This window comes from Coffea arabica, chromosome 3c (genome assembly GCF_036785885.1).
Source record: "Coffea arabica cultivar ET-39 chromosome 3c, Coffea Arabica ET-39 HiFi, whole genome shotgun sequence".
Classification (NCBI taxonomy): domain Eukaryota; kingdom Viridiplantae; phylum Streptophyta; class Magnoliopsida; order Gentianales; family Rubiaceae; genus Coffea; species Coffea arabica.
The window spans coordinates 20,276,339-20,301,403 of record NC_092314.1 but is presented as its reverse complement, the minus strand read 5'-3'; the positions used below and the strand labels follow the sequence as shown (position 1 = coordinate 20,301,403).

The following is a 25,065-nucleotide window of genomic DNA, read 5'->3' as shown; positions in this document are numbered from 1 at the left end:
TGGAGTTTCTGGCTGCTTCCACATTGTGACTACCTCAACTTTTGCCAGATCCACTGCAATCCCATCTTTAGAAACTTTGTGCCTCAGAAAAGAAATTTCATCCAGCCAAAACTCACACTTGCTAAATTTAGCATACAATTTATGCTCTCTTAAGATCTGCAGAACTACTTCCAAGTGTTTAGCATGTTCTTCTCGAGTCTTAGAATATACTAGGATATCATCAATAAAGACTACTACAAACTAATCCAAAAATTTTTTAAAGACTCTCTGCATTAAGTCCATAAAGGCTGCTGGTGCATTGGTTAATCCAAATGGCATGACTGCAAACTCAAAATGTCCATGTCTTGTATTAAAAGCAGTTTTAGGTATGTCTTCCTTCTTAATTTTCAACTGATAATACCCTTGCCTCAAATCTAGTTTGGAGAAAACTACTGATCCTTGCAGCTGGTCGAATAAGCTGTCAATCAAAGGTAGAGGGTATTTGTTTTTAATTGTCCATTCATTTAATCCTCGATAATCAATACATAACCTCAAACTTCCATCCTTTTTCTTAACAAATAGAACAGGTGCGCCCCATGGCGAATCACTTTCTCTAACAAAACCTCTCCCCAATAAATCCTGTAATTGAATTTTCAATTCTTTTAACTCTGCAGGAGCCATTCGGTACGGAGTCTTAGAAATCGGAGCCATTCCCGGCACTAGTTCAATCTTGAACTCCACTTCTCTCTCCGGGGGTAATGTTTTTAATTCTTCGGGAAACACATCTGGAAATTCCCTTACCACTGGTACATCTTCCAACTTTACTTGGTCACTGGGAGCGTTAATCAGAAAAGCTAAGAAACCTTGCCCTCCTTTATACAACATTTTCCTTGCCCGAACTCCCGAGATCACAACAGACGATGCTAACCTGCCTTTCACATCAAATTTCAGGGTTGCTTCCCTGGAAATCCAAAATTCTACCATTTTTGCTCTACAATCAAACTTAGCATGGTAATGAATTAGGAAATCCATTCCTATGATAACATCGTAATCTTTTATGTCCAAGATGACTAAATCTACTAGCATCTTACGTTCTCCAACCCAGAATTCACAATTCTTATAGACTAGGCTAGTAATTATGCTTTTATTACCCATGGGTGTCCTAACTTCAAGATCAAAGGGTAATCTAACAGGTTTTTCATCAATTTCGGACATAAAAGTTGGATTCACAAATGAATGAGTTGCGCCAGGATCAATTAGTACTCTAACTAATCGGTGAAAGATCGGAAGAGTACCTTCGACGACTTTCGAGGAATCAGGTACAGGTTGGTCGTCTATGGCATACAACCTGGTAGGAACTTTCGGCCTATTTCCTCCCGAAGTGGCTTGACTAGTACTCAGGGTACCACCTTCTTGTATCTTCGGACAATTGGCAATCTGGTGCTCGCTGCTTCCGCACCTCAAGCACTTCCCTTCTTTCCTCCAGTATTCGTCCTCGGTATGGCCAGTTTTCCTGCAATACCTACAAGTTACCTGAGGGGTGGTCACACGACCTCCTTGCGAGGCGTTCCTAGGTTGACCCCTTCCGCTTGGTCCTCCTCTAGCTCCGATATCTCTCTCCCTGACACCTCTTGCCCCAACTCCTCTCACTAAAGCGCCTCGTGGTGCTCCAGGACTTTTTACTTCACCCATTTCTCGACCCACTTTGGCCGGTAGAGCACTTGCATAAGTCGGCTCCCGACTGCTACTAGGGCCACATCTTTTCTTGGCCTGAAAAGATTTTACTTGAGCTCTGGCAACTTCAACCCTCTGAGCTCTCTACGGCATCAGCAAAAGTGTCTATTCGAACAGCAGCTAATCCCTCATGGATTTCCACGTTTAGTCCCTGCACAAACCTCCTTATACGTCTTTGCTCTGTGGCTACCAATTCAGGAGCAAAACGGGACAATTTCGTGAATTGAATCTCATACTCAACGACACTCACCATCCCCTGCCTACTCTTGATGAAGTCATCCTCTCTTTTCTCCTGGATGAGAGGGGGTAGAAACTTGGCGTTGAACTCCCTTGTGAAGTTCGCCCAGGTCCTAGGAATATGGTTCCTGTCCCAATTGATCCTAATTAGGTTCCACCAGGAACGAGCAACTCCCTCGAACTGGAATGCTGCGAAAGTTACTTGTCTCTCCTCTGTTAGAGCTGCAAAAATGTCAGAGATCCTCTCCCACCAACCTTCTGCTACCTCAGGTTCTGGTCCTCCATAGAACTTAGGAGGTCCAAACTTCAAGAATCTCTCTAATGCCCGATCCTCAGTATCGATTGGACCTTCTGGGTGACGCACTGGTCCAAAGGCTTGGTGCTCAGTCATGCGCTCTAAGACATCAGCTATTCTATTGATCGCGGTGGCCACTGGGTCTCCAGCCACGCTCCCTTGACCATGGTCTTGACTGACCTCAGGTCCCCTATCACCACCAATCTCGGGGTGTTGTCTAGTTGATCTCCCACGCTCTCTACCTCTAACTTGTCGATCCATAGGCTAGTTATGCCTATTGATATAAATAGAGCAATTAAGCGAAAATATTGTTATTTATTTACTTATTATTATTTTTATTTTTATATTTATTTGTATATTTTTTAAGTAAAATCAACATGAACATTAAGGAAAAGGAAAATAAAACACTTAACACATATATTCACACATCAAGGTTCATACAACTAGTAGGTTAGGGTGCCTTCCGAAAGTATGGCACACAAGTTAACGAATATATACAAACAATCTCTTAAACCAAAAATAGGGATATAGTGCCTCAAAAGTAGGCCATCTAGTTAGACAAAATGTTATGACCTAAACTAGTGTCACCCTAACTAACCCTGGATACCTATTTACAGGCAAAGCAAACCTAGTCTAACCCTCAGTAGGGCTACCAAGGCCAACGTCCTCCTCAGGGTCCTCCTCCGGATCCTTCTTCGGGTCCTCCTCCGAGTCCTCCTCAACACTCGCCTGAGCAGTACCTTGAATGATACCTATGACCTCATCTATCATCATAGTAGCGTCAGCCCTAATACCCGCACTCCTATCTCGTACCTCCTCAGCTACTCGAGTCAATCGAGACCTCTGTCTCCCTAACTCTTCACGAGCAGCCTCTGACCTAACCCTCTCGGCTGCTAACCTCTGCTCGAGCTCAGCTATGCGATCAAGCTGAGTATCAACCATGATGCTCAACTCCTTGACGTCCTGGGTCAAAGTGTGATTAGCGTTCCTCAACTGGTGACGCTCGTCGTCTAAGGATAGCACTAACTCGTTAGGGTAGGCATATGTGTCCCTACACTGACATCGGAGATACCTATCAGTTGGTGTATAACGTATACGAGGTCCCCCGCCTCGTGGCCTATAGGAGATGGACCTAAGAGGCTCTACATGTCCATTAGCATGTCCGTTTCCGTTTTCCATACCTGCAAAATAACCAAGAATCCAAAAGTTAATACTTAAATAGCTAACTTGCTCAAGTACTACTTAAGGTATGTCTACTCAACTCACTTCCTAACTTTTAAAAGGTTCAGGGTTTCTAATATATCTAATATATCTTTCAAACAATTTTTCTAACCTTGGCTCTGATACCACCAGTGACGGCCCCACTTCTCCCTAAGGCGAACCAGAGGGTTGGCGGGTCGCCTGCCTAACTCTCGCCAGGACTCACGCAAGGAAACCAACTAAACCCTTTCCACTTATAACTTAAACCAAAACAAAATTCGTCACCCGAACAAGCCAAACCTTTAAACGACTAAAATACTAGGAACACATTAACTTCAGAGATAACATTGCCATTGGACGTCTGAACGTTCACTTTTAAGTACACCTCCAACCAGCTTAACACATAACTACATTTATACATTACAAAACACAAAGTGAAATCATAAAGTTCAAATACATTCATACAAGCCAAAACTTAGGGTTTGCACTTTTTCAGCTTCAAGTGACAACCCAAGACAAAAGATACATAGTCTGATTCAAAACAACATTCACAAAAGATAAAGGCAGACTTCAAGTCTCTTGATTGCCAAAACCTGTTCAGGAAAACAAATAACGTGGGGTGAGCTAAAGCTCAGTGGTGCCCCAAACATGCAATCACATAAGACAAACAACAAATAATAACTCCAAACTTAAACTCAAGAAGTAGGAAAGCGTTTAACAGCACAGAGTAGGATACAGGGCTCTCAAGAGCCATTTTCCACAAGCTTGATCAAAATTAATCATAGTTGACCCTCCGTCAACTCTCACTATCTAAGGTCCATGTAGATTCGTTATTTTTCCTTAACACGCTCCAACCAACTTACTCCCACCGGGTCCGTCCTTCTCACGAGAGAGTTTGGTATTACTCGAGTATACCTTTTATAGCCTAGTCGAGGGATTCACCCAACGACGTCACACAAGTGGTTACCAAGTCAGGATAAGAGGCCCTCCCACCCTAAGGTGTGGTACATTCCCCTGCCTGGTGGTTTAGTTGACGAGTTCATGTTCCAGTCAACAGTTACAAGGTTTTGGTACTTGAGTTAGGATAAGAAGCCCTCCCACCCTCAGGTGTGGTACATTCCCCCACTCAGTACTTAACTAGTGCAAGCAAGATTTTGAGAAAACATTTCAAGTAAATCATCACTCGAAAGGGCTAATGCGATAAAGTACACACTGCCCACTTCGATGGATCAGCAAAACCACTTCCCAATTATCACATAACAAGTCAAGAAAGCACTTTAACAAGTTAATCATAGAACAAGTACGGACACTCACCAAAAGTGAAGCTCAAAAATCAAGCTGGGAATCGAAGTCCACGTCCTCGCTAAACCCTAAAAGACCAAGTTTAAAAATTATAAGTTTTACTATACAAACTCTTGGTTTATATATAAAATATTATCTGGTATATAACTAGTTTATTCCCTCGGAATAAATCAATAATCCTTTTAGAATTAAAACTAATAAAAGTGATAGAATATTTCGTAGGGTTTCTTTAGAGATACTTTTCTTTCTAGAGGTGCAACTAGAACCAATTAAATTCAAACAAGTTTTATTGCCGAACAAGTTCTCTATGCCTTTCATTTAAAATTATTAAAATCTAGTGTTTTTAACAATTTTCCTCTAAAACAACTAGCCAGGGATAATTTTACGAAAAACTTAAAGTTTGAAAGTTAATGCAATTATTTCTTAAAGGTAATAAAGCTAGTTTAAACAAAGAAAAGAATTAACTAGTTAGCAAGGTTTTAAAAGTCCCGACACTCAAATTTTAGCATTATCGTACTATACTCAATTTCTATAACTTAGTACTGGAACAAAATATTTCAACAAAGCTTGGTCAAAAGTACTCGAATTCAAGGGACCAAAACGGACTTCACGATTCCAATTCATTTGCACATTATAACCCAAGTTGCCAATTTAGAAAAATCACAATTCAAACATCAATTTCACTAGAGCTTTATCAATCATTAGCCCTAGGTCTCAACAGATTCAATTCTAATCAAAATTAAACAAAGAAAACCAAGACATCCAAACAATTCCAAACCACAAATCATGGACCTTACAAGTACATTTCGGCCAAACCACTTAAACAATTCCACCAAAAATTTAACTCTTGTAAAAATTACTCAAATGGCCAAGAGCTTCATCAATCATTAGCTCTTAGCATCAAACATTCATTCCTTACAACAATCAACCAGAAATTTAACTCAAAACATAAAAGAAAGTCACGGTTAGCTTAACTCATAAACAACTTTAGGAATTCAGATTTTTTTCCTTCTTTCGACAACCAAGAAAAAAAAATCCAGCAATGTCAATTCAAGATATCCATCAAATCTCCATCTTTTACTTGCTTGAAACACTAAACACATAGCTCATAATCTGTCCAATCTAAACCAAAACAAATAACACATACTTCCAGAAAATAATCTTGTAAGGATCGAAGACAACCTAAGAGGGGGGGTGAATTAGGCTTTCTAAAAACCTGCTAAGATATATTCTACCTTTTTACAGACAGCCTTTCTTTTCTCAAATACCTCTGAATGAACAAGAAAACACAAGAGCACAGGTATTCGGGAGATGAAGAGAAGAACAGTTTATGTAGAAAAGCAGTAAATGAAAGTAATGAAGCAAACCAGGCTTCAAACACAACTGAGATTTGAACACCACTTATATATATACCAAGTTACTTCAAGTTGAATAGACTTGCAACCAATCTTTTGTGTACAAGGAAGGGATCACTTCCTTCTTGCCCCAAACCACACTTGGTCAAGCAAGGAAGTTTTACAAACACTCGCAAACCCTCACTATGCTACACTATTGAAGGAGCTACGTCACACTTGAAAAACTGCACGAAGATTGCACAAGCAATGAGTACAAATGTTCCTTTTGGAGTATTCTAGCACACGAATCACTCACTATCTGATGTAGGCTTGATGTACAAAGTTTCCTTGAGTTGGTTGACTTTGTTCTTTTTATAGGGGACCAGAGAGTTCCTCAATTAATGCTGTCAACGGGTGGAAGGCAGCTGAAGAGTCAACTAGCCGTTGGTGCTGTCGGACGTCCGATGCTTGGTTTTTATGCGTCCGAACGATATAAATGAGTTCTGGAAGTTTTCTTGAGTCCCTTAGGACGTCCGATCATGCGTCCGAGAGTAGGATGAATACTTGGACTTTCTTCTTCAATTCCTTCGGACGGCCGATGCATCCAGAGTGTTGCGTCCGAAGATCAGCAACATTTGTCGGACGTCCGATACACAGGTGTTGAGCATCCGAACCTGATCAGTAATAGAGTAACTCCTGGCTTGTCTTCTTCGGACGTCCGAGACTGAATTCTTTACTCGTCCGAAGATGCTCAAAGAATGTCGGACGTCCGATACTTTCCTTTTGTGCGTCCGACATCATCCTCAGCATACTTCATTCCTTTCTGATCTTCTTTTTCTGCTTTAACTCCACATACCTGTTTGGTTTATTTCTGAAAAGGATCTTTACAAAAGGTATTAGAAACATCCAATTATTTTGTAATCATCAAAAGATATGAATTGAGATAAACAATCTCCCCCTTTTTGATGATGACAAAACAATTGGATAGAGCACAAAATATAACAGCTCCCCCTGACGAAGTGCATGAGTAGTATATTACTCCCCCTGAAGCTGACTCCCCCTAACTAGTTACTCTATACCATCAGTGTTAAACCAAATCCAATTCCAATTCTCCCCCTTTTTGTCATCACAAGCAGCAATACATTTTTTCAGAAGTAATATCAGTATACATATTTACAATGTACATCATAGTTTGGAATTAATCATTGAGCAGATATCAATCAGAAACATTCATTCAACCAGCAGATTGCACACACACATAACCAATCATATCATCCAAGAAAAACATCCATAACAAAATACTTAGTTAAAACATTCATAAACAGTAAAGAAAATATCCAGTTTTACAGACCATGTGTCCAGCACTTAAAACAAAAGATAACCTATAGTCCTAGATTTAGGTGCAGTGACCTAGTAGTGCCTAGATGGTGATCTTAGATGATCCAGGCCTCCTTCTGGTCAGACGATACTGTTCAGGGTCCTCTTCTTCCTCAGTTTCTTCATCATCATCTTCAAATGCTTCCTCAGTTACTGGAGCTTTGCCTTTATCCTTGGGCTGAGAACTTGAAGCTGGTGTGGTCTCATTACCAGTAGTTGGTCTTGTGGGCTCAGATCTTGGTTCTTTCTGATGAGCAGTCTCATTTGTCTCATGTATAGGGGGCACAAGAAGATTTCTTTTTTCAAGGAAAGAGGATTGTTGGGCAGAGGTCATGGTCATCATGAGACCATCTTCAAGAAGCATAACATGCTGTTTGAGGTCTTCAAGCAAAGAGATGACCTCAGAGTTGGAAGAGAAGGGCTTACTAGCAAACTTTCTAGGATGAATGGTGAAAGGAGAAACATAGCCTGACTGATCATGGGGAGTTCTAGGAGTGACAGGGGTTTCATGCCAGTTTTTTCTTCTAGATTCGGCCACAGTCTCCTTGTAGCACCAATGACCATCAAAAATTTTAGGTTCTTTCTTTCAAAATAAGCTTTGGAGAAAACTGATGAAGCACTGTCTTTTGGAGATTTGCCAGAAAAGGGTATGTCAAAATGAGCAAAAATGGGGGTCAGAAATCTGCCATAGGAAAGCTTTCTACGAGTATCAGTGCTTATTTTGAGCAAAAAATTGCACATTACAAACCCAAAGTCAATGCGGATTTTTTCAACAAAACAGTAGAAAAGATAGAGTTCCATTTTGTTTGCATCTGTTCTGTGGCCATCAGTTGGCACCAACAGATTCGAAATGATGGTGAAGATGATCAGATTCTGAGGACTAAAATCATCCAATCTTGCCTCAGTAGGGGTGTTGAATTTGGATTGAAAATAAGTCATGAGTTTAGCATTGTAAAAGTGATGATAGGCAGAAGAAAATTCGTCATACGAAAAGAAATTTGCAATTTTTCCTTTAAAACCAGGTTCAATACTAGTTTTCAGAATAGAATTCACAATATCAGGAGTTAACATGATGTCTACAGAATTGACCCTAGAAACGAGTTCAGTGTGTGATGTACCCTTTCTAAGATTAGCAAAAAATTGATAAAGCATGTCAGGGTAAAAAACATTGGGAATGGTCAGAAGATGAGTCCATTTCTGGAATTCAAAGAGTTTGATGACACGTTCAAGATCAAGCTTACGAAATTCAAAAGGAATGATGAGTCTTTGGGTGATGAACCCTTTTTGGGAGACTAACTCAAATCTGTCTCTGGCTTCATCATCGATGAACTTTGGTAGAGGAACGGGTTCAAGTGCAGGCTGAGATACTGGATTCTTCCCAGAACGTGTCCCTTTGGAGGTTTGAGTGGCAGATGCACCAACATTTTGAGTCTCAGTCCTTGTCCTTGGAGACTTCCTGATGGAAGGTTCAGGTGTTGGCTGAGTTTCAGTAATGTTTTCTTCATTCTGCTGATCAACAGAGGGATCAGCAGATTGCTTTTTCTTGGATTGGGGAGATCTCTTCCCCTTTGCAGTCCTTTTTCTTTTACTAGAGGACCTTGTGACGGTTTCATCACCTTGGGTAGCCTGCTCTGGTTCTTCATTTCCACCAGCAATGTTCCCTTCAGAGATCTGCCCTTCCATTTGTTCATCAGATGATTCAGGAGATGGAGTAACTAATTTTCTTTGGGCAGTCTGCTTCACTTTGCCACGACGCGTCACTTTCTTCTTTTTAGGTGCCACAAGAGGTGGATCAACAATTTCAATGTCTTCATCCCTAAGCTTAAAAGACCGTCCGGCACTAGTAGATCCTCCCCTCATTCTAACCATGATGCAATGTGGATATGATTTTTGATGCAGAATGTTGTGTATAGAAGAAAAAAAAGTAAGAGCCAACAAAAGCGCACTATGATGCCGCAAAGAGAGGATTATATGAGGTTAGGGTTTCGTATGTAAATTGGGAATTCTGGGGTAGTTGGGTGTTAGGAGTGCCTTTTATGAGTGGTTAATGAGCAGGAGAAGTGTAATGGAGTTGGTTGAGTCAATTTCTCGGAACTTGGTGTGAGGAGAGAGGAATTTGAATTTCAAATTTTAGAGAAACTGAAAGGTCGCGTCCGAGATTTATGAAGAAAAATGAATTGAGAGGAGTGGGTAACTGCCTTATAGGACACATTTTTTGAGTGTCGGACGTCCGAACGAAGTGATGCGTCCGACACAACCGTCCGAACTTGGGTTTTTCTGGACATTGGATGAAGAACACTATCGGACGTCCGTTCCAATTCATCGGACGTCCGATAAGGATTGACTAGAGATAAGACTCAGAACATTTTTTTTGAAACACCCAATTTAGTCCTCAAAGACACAAATTGATCTAGTGGAAGAGCTTTTGTGAGGATATCAGCGATCTGTTCTTTAGAACAAACAAACTCAACACGGATTACCCCCTTTGAGACAAGATCGCGAATGAAATGATGCTTTATATCAATGTGCTTAGTCCTAGAGTGTTGAATGGGATATTTTGTTAGATTAATTGCACTGGTGTTGTCACAGTACATGGGTACACATTCATATACTAAATCAAAATCATTCAATGTGTTTTTCATCCATAATAATTGAGCACAGCAAGCACCAGCAGCAACATATTCAGTTTCAGTAGTGGACAGTGAGATAGCATTTTGTTTTTTACTAAACCAAGAGACCAAGCAATTTCCAAGAAAATTGCATATTCCAGTAGTACTTTTTCTATCTATTTTACACCCTCCAAAGTCAGCATCAGAGAATCCACACAAAGGAAGTTCATGACATTTTGGATACCACAAGCCAAAGTTTAAGGTTCCTTTAAGATATCTCAAGATTCTTTTTACTGCATTTAAGTGTGATTCCTTTGGACAGGATTGAAATCTAGCACATAAACACACAGCAAACATGATGTCAGGCCTACTAGCAGTTAGATAAAGTAAACTTCCAATCATACCTCTGTACTTCTTCTCTTCAACTTTTGTACCTTCTTCATCTTTGTCTAGTTTGGTAGATGTGCACATAGGTGTCCCAACAGGCTTTGAATCCTCCATTCCGAATCTTTTCAGCAACTCCTTGGTGTATTTTGTTTGACTTATAAACGTTCCATCTTTGGTTTGAATCACTTGGAGTCCAAGGAAGAAGTTCAGTTCTCCCATCATGCTCATTTCAAATTCGTTTTGCATGATGATGGAAAAGTCCTTGCACAATTTTTCATTAGTAGCACCAAATATGATATCATCCACATATATTTGCACAATCAAAAGATCTTGTGAGCTTTGTTTTGTAAAAAGTGTAGTGTCTACAATGCCTCTTTTAAAACCATTTTCAATCAGAAATCCACTCAGACGTTCATACCATGCTCTAGGAGCTTGCTTTAATCCATATAAAGCTTTTGAGAGTTTAAACACGTGATCTGGATAAGATTCATTTTCAAAACCAGGAGGTTGGTCAACATAGACTTCTTGATCTATAAATTCATTTAAGAAAGCACTCTTAACATCCATTTGAAATAATTTAAAATTCTTGAAACATGCAAATGCTAAAAACATTCTTATGGATTCCAGCCTGGCTACTGGTGCAAAGGACTCATCAAAATCTATTCCCTCTTCTTGAGTGTATCCCTTAGCCACCAGTCTAGCCTTATTTCTAACAATCTCCCCTTTATCATTCAATTTATTTCTAAAAACCCATTTAGTGCCAATGATAGGATGACCTTGTGGTCTGGCAACCAGAGTCCAGACTTTGTTTCTTTCAAATTGGATTAACTCTTCTTCCATAGCTAAAATCCAGTGCTCATCATTCAAAGCATCAACAACATTTTTAGGTTCAATATGTGATACAAAAGCAAGATTATCTACCAAGTGTCTAGAGGAACGAGTCCTGACCTTTTCAGAAGGATCACCAATTATAAGCTCCCTGGGATGATTATGAGCAAATTTCCAGGCTCTTGGAAGATCATTAGGAGTAGTGGTATCTCTATTATTCACTTCTTCAGCTGGGCTGACCTGAGCATCATTATCCTTTGTATCAGTTTCTGGTGAGGCAGAGTCATGGTCATTTATAGCTAGCTTTTTTAGTCCTTCTTGAACACCTGTGTCATCATCTTCACCACAACTCATAGAAATGTCACCATTAGATTCATCAAAAGTAATGTGTATAGCTTCCTCTATAATCAATGTTCTACGATTATAAACTCTAAAACCTCTCTTGTTTTCACAATAACCCAAGAAAATTCCCTCATCAGATTTCTTGTCAAACTTTCCAAGATGTTCCTTGATATTTAAAATGAAACATTTACAACCAAATACTTTGAAGTAGCCGACAACAGGCTTTTTGTCATACATGAGCTCATAGGAAGTTTTGTTCAAAATTGGTCTTAGAAGAACTCTATTCATGGTATAACAGGCTGTGTTTATGGCTTCAATCCAAAAATATTTTGGTAAATTGCATTCACTAAGCATGGTTCTAGCAGCTTCTTGGAGAGTTCTATTTTTTCTTTCTACAACTCCATTTTGTTGAGGGACTCTAGCAATAGAGAATTCATGAGTAATACCATTGTGATCACAAAATTCTGGAAAACCACAGAACTTGAATTCTGTCCCATTATCACTTCTGATCCTGACAATTTTCAAGCCAAGCAGATTTTGTACTTTAGCAAATAATGAGGTAAAATTCTTAAAGGCATCATCTTTATGAGCAAGGAATATTACCCAAGTATATCGAGAATAGTCATCAACAATCACAAAACAATATCTCTTACCACCAAGGCTTGCAGTCTGTGTAGGACCAAACAGATCAAGGTGCAAAAGTTCAAGTGGTTTTGAGGTAGAAACACACTTCTTAGGTTTAAAAGAAATCTTGACTTGTTTTCCAAATTGGCAAGCATCACAGATTCTGTCTTTTTCAAATTTAATTTTTGGAAGACCTCTAACAAGTTCCTTTTTAGAAATTTCTTTCAGCAAATCCATATTGAAGTGACACAACCTTCTATGCCACAACCATGGGTCCTCATTTGCTACTTTGAGACATTTGAGATGTGAGGAATTAATTTTTTCAAGAAACACTACATAGACATCATTAACTCTTTTTCCTTTGAAAACAATGTTGAACTTTGAGTCAAATATGAGACATTCAAGCTTTTTGAACAATACAAACAGATTCCTATCACACAATTGGCTAACACTTAACAGATTGTAGCTCAAATTGTCAACAAGAAGAACATTGTGGATAAAAGTTTGATCATTCTTACCAACATCGCCAATACCAACAGTCTTGGCTTTGTTATCATCTCCAAATGTTACCTTTCCACTTGCTTTTTGCTTGAGTTTGATGAACTGTGATGCATCACCAGTCATATGTCTTGAACATCCACTATCAATGAACCATTTTGATTCTTTAGCAATGTAATCCTGGTTCACCTACACACAAACCCACAAGATAATATTTGGTACCCTTTACATGTTGGGTCCTTGAGAGTTAGTCTTGTGTTTGACTATCCACATGCATCTCATGCCATTCCTCATATTTTTCTTAACATGACAGTTGCTATACATAAGACCAGATTGACAACAAAAGTTGCATATTGACATTGAATCAATCAAATGAACAGGTTTAATGAATCTGACTTGCCTTCTTCTGTGGATAGCAAATTCATTTGTATTTTGGTTCAGTCTTATTCGATGAGTATTAACATAAGGTACAGTGTCATTCTTTTGAAAATGATTCTGTTTCACATGATGTAACAATTTGCATAAATCATCCATCCTTTTTCTTAAGCTGCATTGCTCACTTTTGAGTGAGTCACAGTAATTTTTCTTTTTGTAAAGTTCAGCAAGCACATCAGTTTCAGTCCTTTTCAGGTTATCATTTTCATGCTTAAGACATTTGTTTTGTTGGAAAGATTTGCATTGTCTTGTATTAGAAAGCTGATTTTTTGCTTCAATTCTTTGTTTTTAACATAGGATTCTTTCAAGCTGTTATGCATTTTTTCTAGAAAAGAATTAACATCATCATCAGATTCACTATCACTATTAGTTTGAGAATTGCATTGTGTTACCTCTTCATCTCCAATAGTCATGAAAGCTACTTGAGCAGATTCCTCTTCTTCTTCAACTTCGCCTTCTGAGTTGCAATCATTCCAGGTAATCTGGAAATTGTTGAACTTTGGTTTTCGTTCAATCTTGTTTTCCTTCTTTTTCTTCATTGGACACTCATTTGCATAATGTCCAGGTTGGCCACATTCAAAACATTTATCGTTCTGCTTCTTGTTGAACTCTAGTTTCCCTCTATTCCTGAAGTCATTAGTCTTATTCTGAAAGAAATTGCTGGATCCGTCTTTCCTGAATTTTCTCTTATTGAGAAATCTTTTGAAGCCTCTTGTGATGAGTGCAATATCACTGTCATCACCTTCCAAGTCATTTTCCTCCAGTGAGGCTGTTTCATCTTCATCTTGTGAAACTTTCAAAGCAATACTCTTCCTTCCTTTTGTGTCTTCTTCTTCCTGCAACTTAGATTTAAGTTTCAGTTCATAAGAGGTTAGAGAGTTAATCAGAGATTCAATGGATAAGGAATTTAGATCCTTGGCTTCCTCTATGGCAGTCACTTTGCTTTCCCAATCCTTTGATAGAGCATTCAGAATTTTTCTGTTCTTTTCACCTAGAGAGTACTCCTTCTCAAGCACCTCTAAATCCTTGATCAGATCATTAAATCTACAATACATTTTGTCGATGTTCTCATGACGCTCCATCTTAAAAGATTCATACTTGGTGACCAGAATGGACTTTTTCTGTTCTCTTACGTTGTCACTGCTCTCATGGATTTCTCTTAGCTTATCCCACATTTCTTTGGCAGATTTACACCCTTTTACTCTAATTGACTTATTTGAGTCTAAGGCACTGTAAAGAACATTCATGGCTTTGGCATTCAATGTGAGATTGGTTCTGTCTTGAGCATTCATCTCAGCTCTCGTTTTTGGCCGCAACAAACCTGTTTCTGCATCAAGAAAGTTAGCATCATGCGGTCCTTCATTCACAATAAACCACAGCTCAATATCAATGGATTGCAAGAAGATAATCATTCTTTCTTTCCAGCTAACATAATTGGAACCAGTAAACATGGGAGGCCTAGTAACAGATTGCCCCTCAACAAACATAGCATGACTGGTTGTCATCTTACTCCAAGCCGCTTGAGCTTAATCTCTAGGAGACCAAGCTCTGATACCAATTGTAAGGATCGAAGACAACCTAAGAGGGGGGGTGAATTAGGCTTTCTAAAAACCTACTAAGATATATTCTATCTTTTTACAGACAGCCTTTCTTTTCTCAAATACCTCTCAATGAACAAGAAAACACAAGAGCACAGGTATTCGGGAGATGAAGAGATGAACAGTTTATGTAGAAAAGCAGTAAATGAAAGTAATGAAGCAAACCAGGCTTCAAACACAACTGAGGTTTGAACACCACTTATATATATACCAAGTTACTTCAAGTTGAATAGACTTGCAACCAATCTTTTGTGTACAAGGAAGGGATCACTTCCTTCTTGCCCAAACCACACTTGGTCAAGCAAAGAAGTTTTACAAACACTCGCAAACCCTCACTATGCTACACTATTGAAGAAGCTACGTCACACTTGAAAAACTGCACGAAGATTGCACAAGCAATGAGTACAAATGTTCCTTTTGGAGTATTCTAGCACACGAATCACTCACTATCTGATGTAGGCTTGATGTACAAAGTTTCCTTGAGGTGGTTGACTTTGTTCTTTTTATAGGGGACCAGAGAGTTCCTCAATTAATGCTGTCAACGGGTGGAAGGCAGCTGAAGAGTCAACTAGCCGTTGGTGCTGTCGGACGTCCGATGCTTGGTTTTTATGCGTCCGAACGATATAAATGAGTTCTGGAAGTTTTCTTGAGTCCCTTAGGACGTCCGATCATGCGTCCGAGAGTAGGATGAATACTTGGACTTTCTTCTTCAATTCCTTCGGACGGCCGATGCATCCAGAGTGTTGCGTCCGAAGATCAGCAACATTTGTCGGACGTCCGATACACAGGTGTTGAGCGTCCGAACCTGATCAGTAATAGAGTAACTCCTGGCTTGTCTTCTTCGGACGTCCGAGACTGAATTCTTTACTCGTCCGAAGATGCTCAAAGAATGTCGGACGTCCGATACTTTCCTTTTGTGCGTCCGACATCATCCTCAGCATACTTCATTCCTTTCTGATCTTCTTTTTCTGCTTTAACTCCACATACCTGTTTGGTTTATTTCTGAAAAGGATCTTTACAAAAGGTATTAGAAACATCCAATTGTTTTGTAATCATCAAAAGATATGAATTGAGATAAACAAATCTCACCCAAAAGCGTCAACTAATTCGGCCAGCAACCATATACAATTCCCAGCAATATAACAGTTTAACTTATGGTGCCTTGTCCATAATTTTCTTCAATTTTTACTTCAACTCAACATGCAAAAGATGATTAGCAAGCTACAAGTTAATCTTAAGCATCCAGTATGAAAATCCCAGCTGAGATTCGAAAGGAAAACTGATCAAATGCTCAACCCCCGTCACTCGGCCACATTTTCAGTTTTCTTTTCTTTCTTTTTTTCTTTTTTTTTATCCATGACTCATTTCAGATACACGCAAGATCAAAATAATCAGCTACCTATCAGTTTTGATCCAAAACCAAGCTCAGACAACATCAAAAGTTACCATCCAACCAGAAATTCATCCAAGTCTGCTCTCGGTTGGCTTGCATGCAAGCAGATTTTGTATCCCTTCAATTTTCTGATTTTCACACGGCTGATTAACCTCATGCAAAGCATAAACATCCAGTTTTTAGTTAGCTAAATACACAATTAAACTTAGATTTCCACAAATTGGCCAATTAAAGCTGCAATTCCAGCTCAAACTCTCGGCAACTCACATTTCTTTTAACATCAGATTTCCGTGTGACTTAATTCATCATCCAACTGCACAACCATCACATGCATGCTCATATACCACTTCACCTACCTATAATTTACTAGTCTAAGTCCAGAACTTACCTCAACTTGAAGCTCAACTCACATGACAAGTAGCTGCAACTTTTCCCTCCTCTCGGCTTGCTAAGGAGCTCGGTATGGCTGGACTGAGCTTGGTTAGTGTAGGTTGTGGTGTTGGTTGTTGGGGTTAAGCTCAGCTGAGTGAAGATGAGGAAGGAAATGGTCAGCTCGATAGTGGTGGAGGAGGTGAAAATAGACAGCTCGTACACTTCCTCTTGCTCTCTCACTTTCGGACAGTTCAGATGCAGCTCACCGACTCTCTCTCTCTCCCTTGCTCAAGCTTACAAACGGAATGGTGAAGGTGATGACTCTCGGCCCTCTTCACCAGCTCACGGATAGAATGGATAAAGAACAGCAGGTCTCTCTCTTTTTTTTTTTTAGCTTACGGGCAGAGAGAAGAAAATATAAAGAGCTCGGCTCTCTCACCTCACTCTCGGACAGTTCATGGCAGAATGAGCAAATGAAATGGAAGTGTTGTGGTGAGTGGTAGTTGATGTAGTGGAGAATAGAACCGGCAATATAGAAGGTGGAGTGTTGGAGTAGGAAAATGGAACCGGCAAAATGGAATGCTTGGATTTGAAGCTTGTTCAAGGAGGTTCCATGGCTGCATGGTTAATTTGAGATGGAGGGAGGCTATTTCGGTCTTTTAACATCTTGTTCAACCTTCGACTTAAGTCCTCATTCGTAATCTATTTCTAAAATTTTACCCAAAATGAAATTCGATAGCCTACTAGTGTACGAATCTCGCAAAAATTAAATTATCGAGATTCAACGTCCTAAGTGTAATTATAAAGGTTTTGGCCTAAAACGTTTTCGTCTTAATTCTAGGGTCCGTTGACACTTAATATTATTAACACTTAAAATTTAGCTATCGAACTTCAAAGAATCAAAATCAAAGAATTAAAATAACCTACATCAAGAAGTATTATATTAACTTGGCAAAAATCAAATAATTCAATATTTTGCACAACTAAATTATTTGTAACTAAAAAAAATTATTTTTACATACTTATTCAAGAACCAATAATAATAAAAGTTATTAAGAGTCTAAAATGCACATGCAACATGTATATATATATATATATATTCAAGGTTTTCACAAGATTCATCTAAGAAGTGTCTTGGCAATCAAGACAAAGAGTTTGAGAATTCTCGAATTGAGTCAAAGCTTCGTGAATCAAAGGCTGAATTCCGAAGCCGGACTAAGGCATTGATTGATTCCATGATGGAAAGACTTAGCCAAGTGCTGGATTCACACTTGGAGCAACTTAATCATGTGTCAACCGGAGCTAATAAGGGAAAATTTCATTCTGGTTCCTCGTTGATTGAAGAGCCAAATATGAATGAGTTGCAACTGAGCCATGAACATTAGCTAGACAATGAAAATCAAACCTCATGTACAATGAGTGAGCAATGGCCCGAGAAGAATTGTGACAGCCCCACCTTCCCCTAAGGCGTAGCAGAGGGGTTAGCGGATTGCCTGCCCAACTCTCACCAGGACTACTAAGACAGTTGTATACAACCTCAAACATTCCAGAATAAAATAGCGCGCTTACACGATTCCAAATCGTAAAATAGAAAAACGAAAAAATGAAACCGCAAATGAATAGTGACTGCCACGTCACCATCCAACCCGAATCCAATCGAATATAGATATCGCCATATAACTCGGGGAAAAACATTTCCAAACCAAATAGGATGCATGAACAGATTAAACAGTGTTATACACATACGTTTGTAATTTACAAATCAAAAGGAAGATATTTGGATTAAAGTACATTTAGGGTTTTTCCAACTATCGAGGAGCTTTACAAAGAATATATTAAAACTAGCTCAACTCGTGTTTCAAAACATCATAGTCCCCAAAAGTTGTTCTCTGTAAGGAAAACAAAATTTAATGGAGTGAACTTTCACCCAATGAAGTACCATCACCCAAGTAACGGAGATCACATAAGTACAAAGCTATTCAATTTAAACACATCCAATAAGTGAGTCAACTAGCATCACATTTCAACAAAGATATTTCAAAGGATACGGTCGGCTCTCAAGAGCCCTTGTCCCTGCTTGCCGTACTTAATCTCGCACCGTTGACCCTCCGTCAACGCTTAAGGAGTAACCAATACCGTAGACTCCATTTTCTCCGATTCCTTCCACCTCACATACCCTTACCGGGCCCGAACTCCAATTAGTTCAGAATGGTAATACTCCACTATACTGAAATCAAGAGTCTCATACTCAAGGATTCCACATAAACAGTCCCCATGGCTTATCAATTTTCTCGACCAAGCCCTTGCCGGCTCAATTCAATTGACCACCAATGGGGTTGAGCTCAGTGCTAACAGTAAAGGTCGTTGAATACACGTCCAAACGACACCAGTTCAAGTATATTCAAGTGGAATTCAATTGATGCAGTAAACAGTCACACAAGCCATAGAGCGTGAGAGTGATAAAGTACACTCTCGTTTCAATCAATCTCAATAGTATACACAAGCATTCAAGTCATAGATTTCAAGTAAATCAAAGCCATGAAGTAACAATCATATAAGTAGTACACTCACCACTCAAGCAAAGAGAGTTATCACAAATTTCCATCCAACGAACGCCTTGCATCACCGACACGCCCTAAAACATTCAATATGAAACTCGAATACGAGTCATAAACCCAAACCACATATCACTAATGTAAAGCCATTAGAACTTGAAAGTAATATAAGGAACACTTGGTGCTAAGAGTTTAGATAACCCCAAGGTCACTAATTAACACTCTAAGCAACCCAATTCCAAGAAATCATATGGACCAAAAATTTGGACAGCATAACCCCTAAAATTTCACATTTCCAACCTATAAAAAAAATCAATTATATTCATCCAACACCACCACAATTACAATTACAAGTCATAAGCCTTTCAATACACTTTAGTAGGGTTCCAATACCCATTAAACAAAGCCAATTCAAGTGTTCTATAGCAACCCTAGAAAAGCCTCAATTACAAACCCTAAATCTGAAATTTTCCGTACAAAGTGAAAATTTTCCGCAAATAGCTACAATTTACGCACTATAGTTTCATTCTAGACCATTCCAAACCATCATCCATGGACAACCAATATTAAACATATAAAAATAGAAAAATCATGCATAAAATCAGAAATTCATCAATCACTACCAAAAGTTATGAAACCACCCACAAAATCACCTCCTTAAATCCCACAAGCCACTAATTGAGCATTATTAAAATCAAAGGAAAGGTTCCTTAGTCACTTATCTTGCAAACCCAAGAAAAGACCCAACTTAGTACCTCTTCTTTTCAAACCACTCCACCAACTACTTCACTATTATTCAACTAAGGGTTTCTATGGAGAAATTTCAAGTTTAATCGGTTGGATTGCAAGATTGAGCAAGATTGAGAGCAAAAGAGTTGAAGGTTTCTTTTCTTTTCTTTCTAGAGAGAGCCGACCAAGAAGGAAAGAAATGGGAATGAATTTTGGGTCAATTTTTTATATTTAGTAAAGTTTGTGTAAGATGGTCAAAGTCCAAGGGTGAATAGGAAGGTGACAGTTGTCACTTCTTTTAATGCAAAGCTATCCTTTTGTCTCTCCAACACTCATCTATTTGGATAACATCTAATTATCTCTTAACACCTAGTAAATTAATCCCTGTATACAAAACTTAACCTAAGTGGTCAAATTTTATCGAACTTACCGCACTAGCGGGTCCCACGTCCGGTATCCACTCCTAAAAGCTCATAAACTAACTTATACTAGAAAAATAATTTAAAAATCATATTTACTCATAAAATCATCTAGAAATTTTTCTTAATCGAGAAAATGTATAAAAGGCTTGTAATTAAATAAAATGAAGCCTAGAAAATAAGAAAATTTACGGTTTCTTACACTCTCTCCCTCTTAACAGAATTTCGCCCTCAAAATTTCTCACCTTGATTCATGAACAGTTCAAGGTATTTCTTTTGCATTTCTTCTTTCACCTCCCAGGTAGCTTCCTCTACTCCATGATTTCTCCACAAAATCTTCACCAATGGAATCTGTTTGTTTCTCAACTCCTTAACTTTTCGGTCAAGCAACTATACAGGTTTTTCTTCGTAGGTGAAGGATTCATCTATTTCGATTTCCTTCGGTTGTAAGATGTGAGACGGATCAGGATAATACTTCTTAAGCATCGAGACGTGGAAGACGTTGTGAATTTTGGATAGACTTGATGGTAGCTCTAGCCGATATGCTACTTTACCAACTCTCTGGAGAATCTTGAAAGGTCCGACGAACCTCGATTGAAGTTTCTTTCCTCTACCCGCCATGATGCTCCGTAACGGTATGACCTTGAGGAAAACACGGTCCCCAACTTCGAACTCCAAGTCTTTTCGTCGATTGTCCGCGTAGCTTTTTTGTCGGGTTTGAACTGTTTGGAGTCTTTGCCGTATCAACTTGACTTTTTCTTGTGCCTCCTCCATCCATGGAATAGTTGTTAGATCTAGCACCTTCCTCTCGCTGACTTCGTCCCAGTAGATCGGTGACCGGCACTTCCTGCCATAAAGTGCTTCGTATGGAGCCATTTGAATTGACGAATGGTAACTATTATTGTTAGCAAACTCTACTAAGGTCATATATTGACCCCAATTACCTCCAAAATCCAGAATGCAGGTCCTTAACATATCTTCGAGAGTTTGGATTGTTCGCTCCGATTGTCCATCCGTCTGAGGGTGGTAGGTAGTGCTTAGGTTGAGTTTAGTCCCCAGAGTCTCTTGGAATCTCTGTCAAAACCTAGATACGAAGCGGGGATCTCTGTCTGAAACAATACTCACAGGAACTCCATGTAGTCTTACGATCTCGTCCATGTATACCTGAGTCAATTTCTCCATGGAATACTTCATGTTCACCGGCAAGAAATGGGTCGATTTGGTTAATCGATCGACAATCACCCAAACGGCATCGTGCCCTCGTTGCATTCGCGGCAAACCCGAAACGAAATCCATTGTGATGTTTTTCCACTTCCACTCGGGTATCTCAAGAGATTGTAATAAGTCCGATGGTTTTTTATGCTCCACCTTAACTTGCTGGCAAACGAGACATTTCTGTACATATAGAGCGATTTTCTTTTTCATGTTGTCCCACCAATGTGTTCCTTTTAGATCCTGATACATCTTGCTACTACTCGGATGGATCGTATACTTGGACCGATGAGTCTCTTCTAAGATCTCTGTCTTTAACGTTTCATCTTTAGGCACCACCACTCGATTTCGGTATTTCAAAACACCCTCGGGACTAAAGTTGAAGTCGGTCGATTCCTCTTTTTTCACCTTCTCTCCCCACTTCCGTACCATGGAATCTTCCTTCTGCACTTCCTTAATTCGTTCCAGTAAAGTGGATGTGACTTTAATATTACCAAAAATCACCTTATGACTCCCAAGGCAAGGTTTCCACTCACAAACGGATTCTAGCAGATCCCACTCATTAATCATTAACCCCGCTACTTGAGCCTTTCGGCTTAAGGCATCCGCCACCACGTTAGCTTTTCCTGGATGGTAGTTGATAGTGCAGTCATAGTCCAAAAATTTCATCCATCGTCGCTGCCTCATGTTCAATTCCTTTTGTGATAAGAGGTACCTAAGGCTCTTGTGGTCTGAATAAACCTCAAAATTCACCCCGTATAGGTAGTGTCTCCACTTTTTCAGAGCGAAAACAACTGCGGCTAACTCTAGATCATTGGTTGGATAGTTCTACTTGTAGGGTTTCAACTTCCTAGAGGCAAAAAATATTACATTCCGGTTTTGCATTAACACACACCCCAGATCTTCCCGCGACGTGTCGGTATAAATGGTAAACCCATCTACTCTGTTAGGCAAAACTAGAACTGGCGCCATGGTTAATCTTTTCTTTATCTCTCGAAAACTCGCCTCGCATTTGGCATCCCACCCAAACCGACCATGTTTCTTCGTCAAGTCGATTAGAGGACCGGCAAGTTTAGAAAAATCCTTAATAAAACGTCGGTAGTACCCAACCAACCCTAGAAAACTACAAATCTCCGTGGGATTTTCTGGCCGCTTCCAATTAGTCACAGCCTCTACTTTCACTGGGTTAACCGAGATGCCCTCTTGGGAAATTACGTGCCCTAAGAAAGAAATTTTCTCCAGCCAAAATTCACACTTACTGAACTTGGCGTACAACTGATGCTCTCTTAGCATTTGCAAAACGACTCTTAAGTGCTGCTTATGCTCCTCACGCGTCTTGGAGTAAACCAAGATGTCATCAATAAAAACAACAACAAATCAATCTAGGTAGGGCTTAAAAACCCTATGCATTAAGTCCATGAAGGTGGCAGGGGCATTGGTCAGTCCAAAGGGCATAACTGCGAACTCGTAATGCCCATATCTCGAATTGAAAGCGATTTTTGGGATATCCTCCTTCCTGATCAACAATTGGTAATACTCCTGTCAAAAATCGAATTTCGAAAAGACCACTGCTCCTTACAACTGGTCAAACAACTCATCAATATGGGGCAGTGGATATTTATTTTTAATCGTCACATTGTTTAGCCCCCGATAGTCTATACATATCCACAGACTCCCGTCCTTCTTCTTCACAAAGAATACAGGGGCTCCCCAAGGAGACCCACTCTCCTGAATGAACCCCCGCTCCAAAAGATCTTGTAACTGCAATTTCAGCTCCTTGAGTTCTGCAGGAGCCATCCGATACGGGGTTTTGGAGATAGGCGACGTTCCTGGTAACAGGTCGATTTTGAATTCTATATCTCTCTTAGGGGGTAGGGCTACTAACTCGTCAGAAAATATATCTGGATATTCCTTACTATGTGCACATCCTCTACCTTCAATTTATCGGTGGGGGTATTGATTAAAAAGGCTAAAAACCTTTGCGCCCCTCTACTTAACAGTTTTCTAGCCCGAATGCCCGAGATCAAGGCAGATGAGGCTAATCTTCCTCTTATATCCAACCTCAAGGTCGCCTTCCCAGAAATGCGAAACTCTACCACCTTCTTCTTACAATCTAATTGAGCATTATACCTGGCTAACCAGTCTATGCCCAAGATCACATCATACCCCTTTATGGACAGACTTATCAAATCCCCTAACAATTTTCTCTCTCCTACCCAAATCTCGCAGTCCTTATAAATCATGCTAGTGATCAAACGATGGTCCCCAGTAGGTGTACTAACTTCTAGGTCGTAAGGTAAACTAGCAGATTTTATATCAATACCACACATGAAACTGGGGTTAACAAAGGAATATGTGGCTCCGGGATCTACTAAGACCTTCGCAAATCGGTAGAATACAGGAATCGTACCTTCTACGACCTCGGAAGGGTCAGGGATCTGTTGTGGCTCTAACGAGTACACTTGAGCTGACACCTTGGGTTTCGTCCCGTCCACCTTGATTGGTCCAGAACTAGTCCTTGGCAGTTGTTGACTTCCCTTTCCATCCTGTTTTAGAACTGGGCAAGTGGCGAGTTGATGGTCTGCGCTTCTGCAACGCAGGCACTTTCCCTTTTTCCAGCAGTTGTCCTCCGCGTGGTTTGGCTTTCCGCAATATCCGCAGGGTCCACGGGATGCAGAACCCGAACCACATTGAAAGCCTCCTCTTTGGTCTCTCCTAACTTCGCCACCTCGTGACGGGGCCCCTCGTGATATTCCCGACATTCTTCCTCCTCTAGTCCCTCGTCCAAACTTGGGAAGGGTACTCTTATCCCCCCGCCCCGAACTGCTTTCAGGAAACCCTCGCTTTTTCGCCTGAAAGTTTCTCACCTGTAACCTAGCATTCTCTACTCGTTGCGCCTTCTCCACGACATCGCTGAAGGCATTAATTTGAGCCACGGCTAGATACTTCTGGATCTCCACGTTCAGACCTTGAACGAATCGCCGTATTTTTCGTTGCTCGATCACGATGAGCTCGGGTGCAAATTTGGACAGCCGAGTGAATTGGCTCTAGTACTCGGCCACAGTCTGGGTCCCTTGTCGAAGTCAGATAAATTCATCTTCTTTCCGTTCCTGAACTAGAGGAGGGAAGAATTTGGCGTTAAACTCCCTCATAAAATTCACCCAGGTCCGGGGCATTTGTTCCCATTCTCACTTTTGCCGTATGATGTTCTACCAAGAACGAGCAGCCCTTTCCAGTTGAAAGATGGCCAAAGTCACCTGCCTCTCTTCGGTATAATGTAGGGCGGCAAATATGTCCACCATCTTTTCTAACCACCTTTCGGCCATGTCCGGATTGGACCCTCCGATAAACTTTGGTGGGGCAAATTTCTGGAATCTCTCGAGAGCCCTATCCTCGCTCTCCATGTGATTACCGAGGCTCCCAGGGTTGGGGTTAGGGTTTTGACCTTGTTGTTGCACCACTTGGGCTAGCAGATTAGTCATTTGCAGCATGGCAGCAGCTATTTGGACGTTGGGATCCACTCTAGGTTCAGGGTTTGGTCCAAACGAGGTTTCCCCAGTGCCCTTTTCAGACTTGGGTTGCCTACTCCCGCGTCCACGGCCTCGA

The 25,065-nt window shown here is 40.1% G+C and overlaps 2 protein-coding genes across 2 annotated transcripts; both read right to left on the bottom strand.

The window, feature by feature from the left end:
* Positions 1-240: 240 nt before the first annotated feature.
* On the bottom strand, positions 241-1,671 carry LOC140037884 (uncharacterized). Its single transcript, XM_072083040.1, has one exon. The coding sequence runs from the start codon at positions 1,669-1,671 to the stop codon at positions 241-243; it is 1,431 nt and encodes a 476-aa protein (XP_071939141.1).
* A 21,668-nt stretch (positions 1,672-23,339) lies between these two features.
* LOC140037883 (uncharacterized) lies at positions 23,340-24,221 on the bottom strand. Its single transcript, XM_072083039.1, has one exon. It carries the CDS (start codon positions 24,219-24,221, stop codon positions 23,340-23,342), a length of 882 nt encoding a protein of 293 aa, XP_071939140.1.
* Positions 24,222-25,065: the final 844 nt, after the last annotated feature.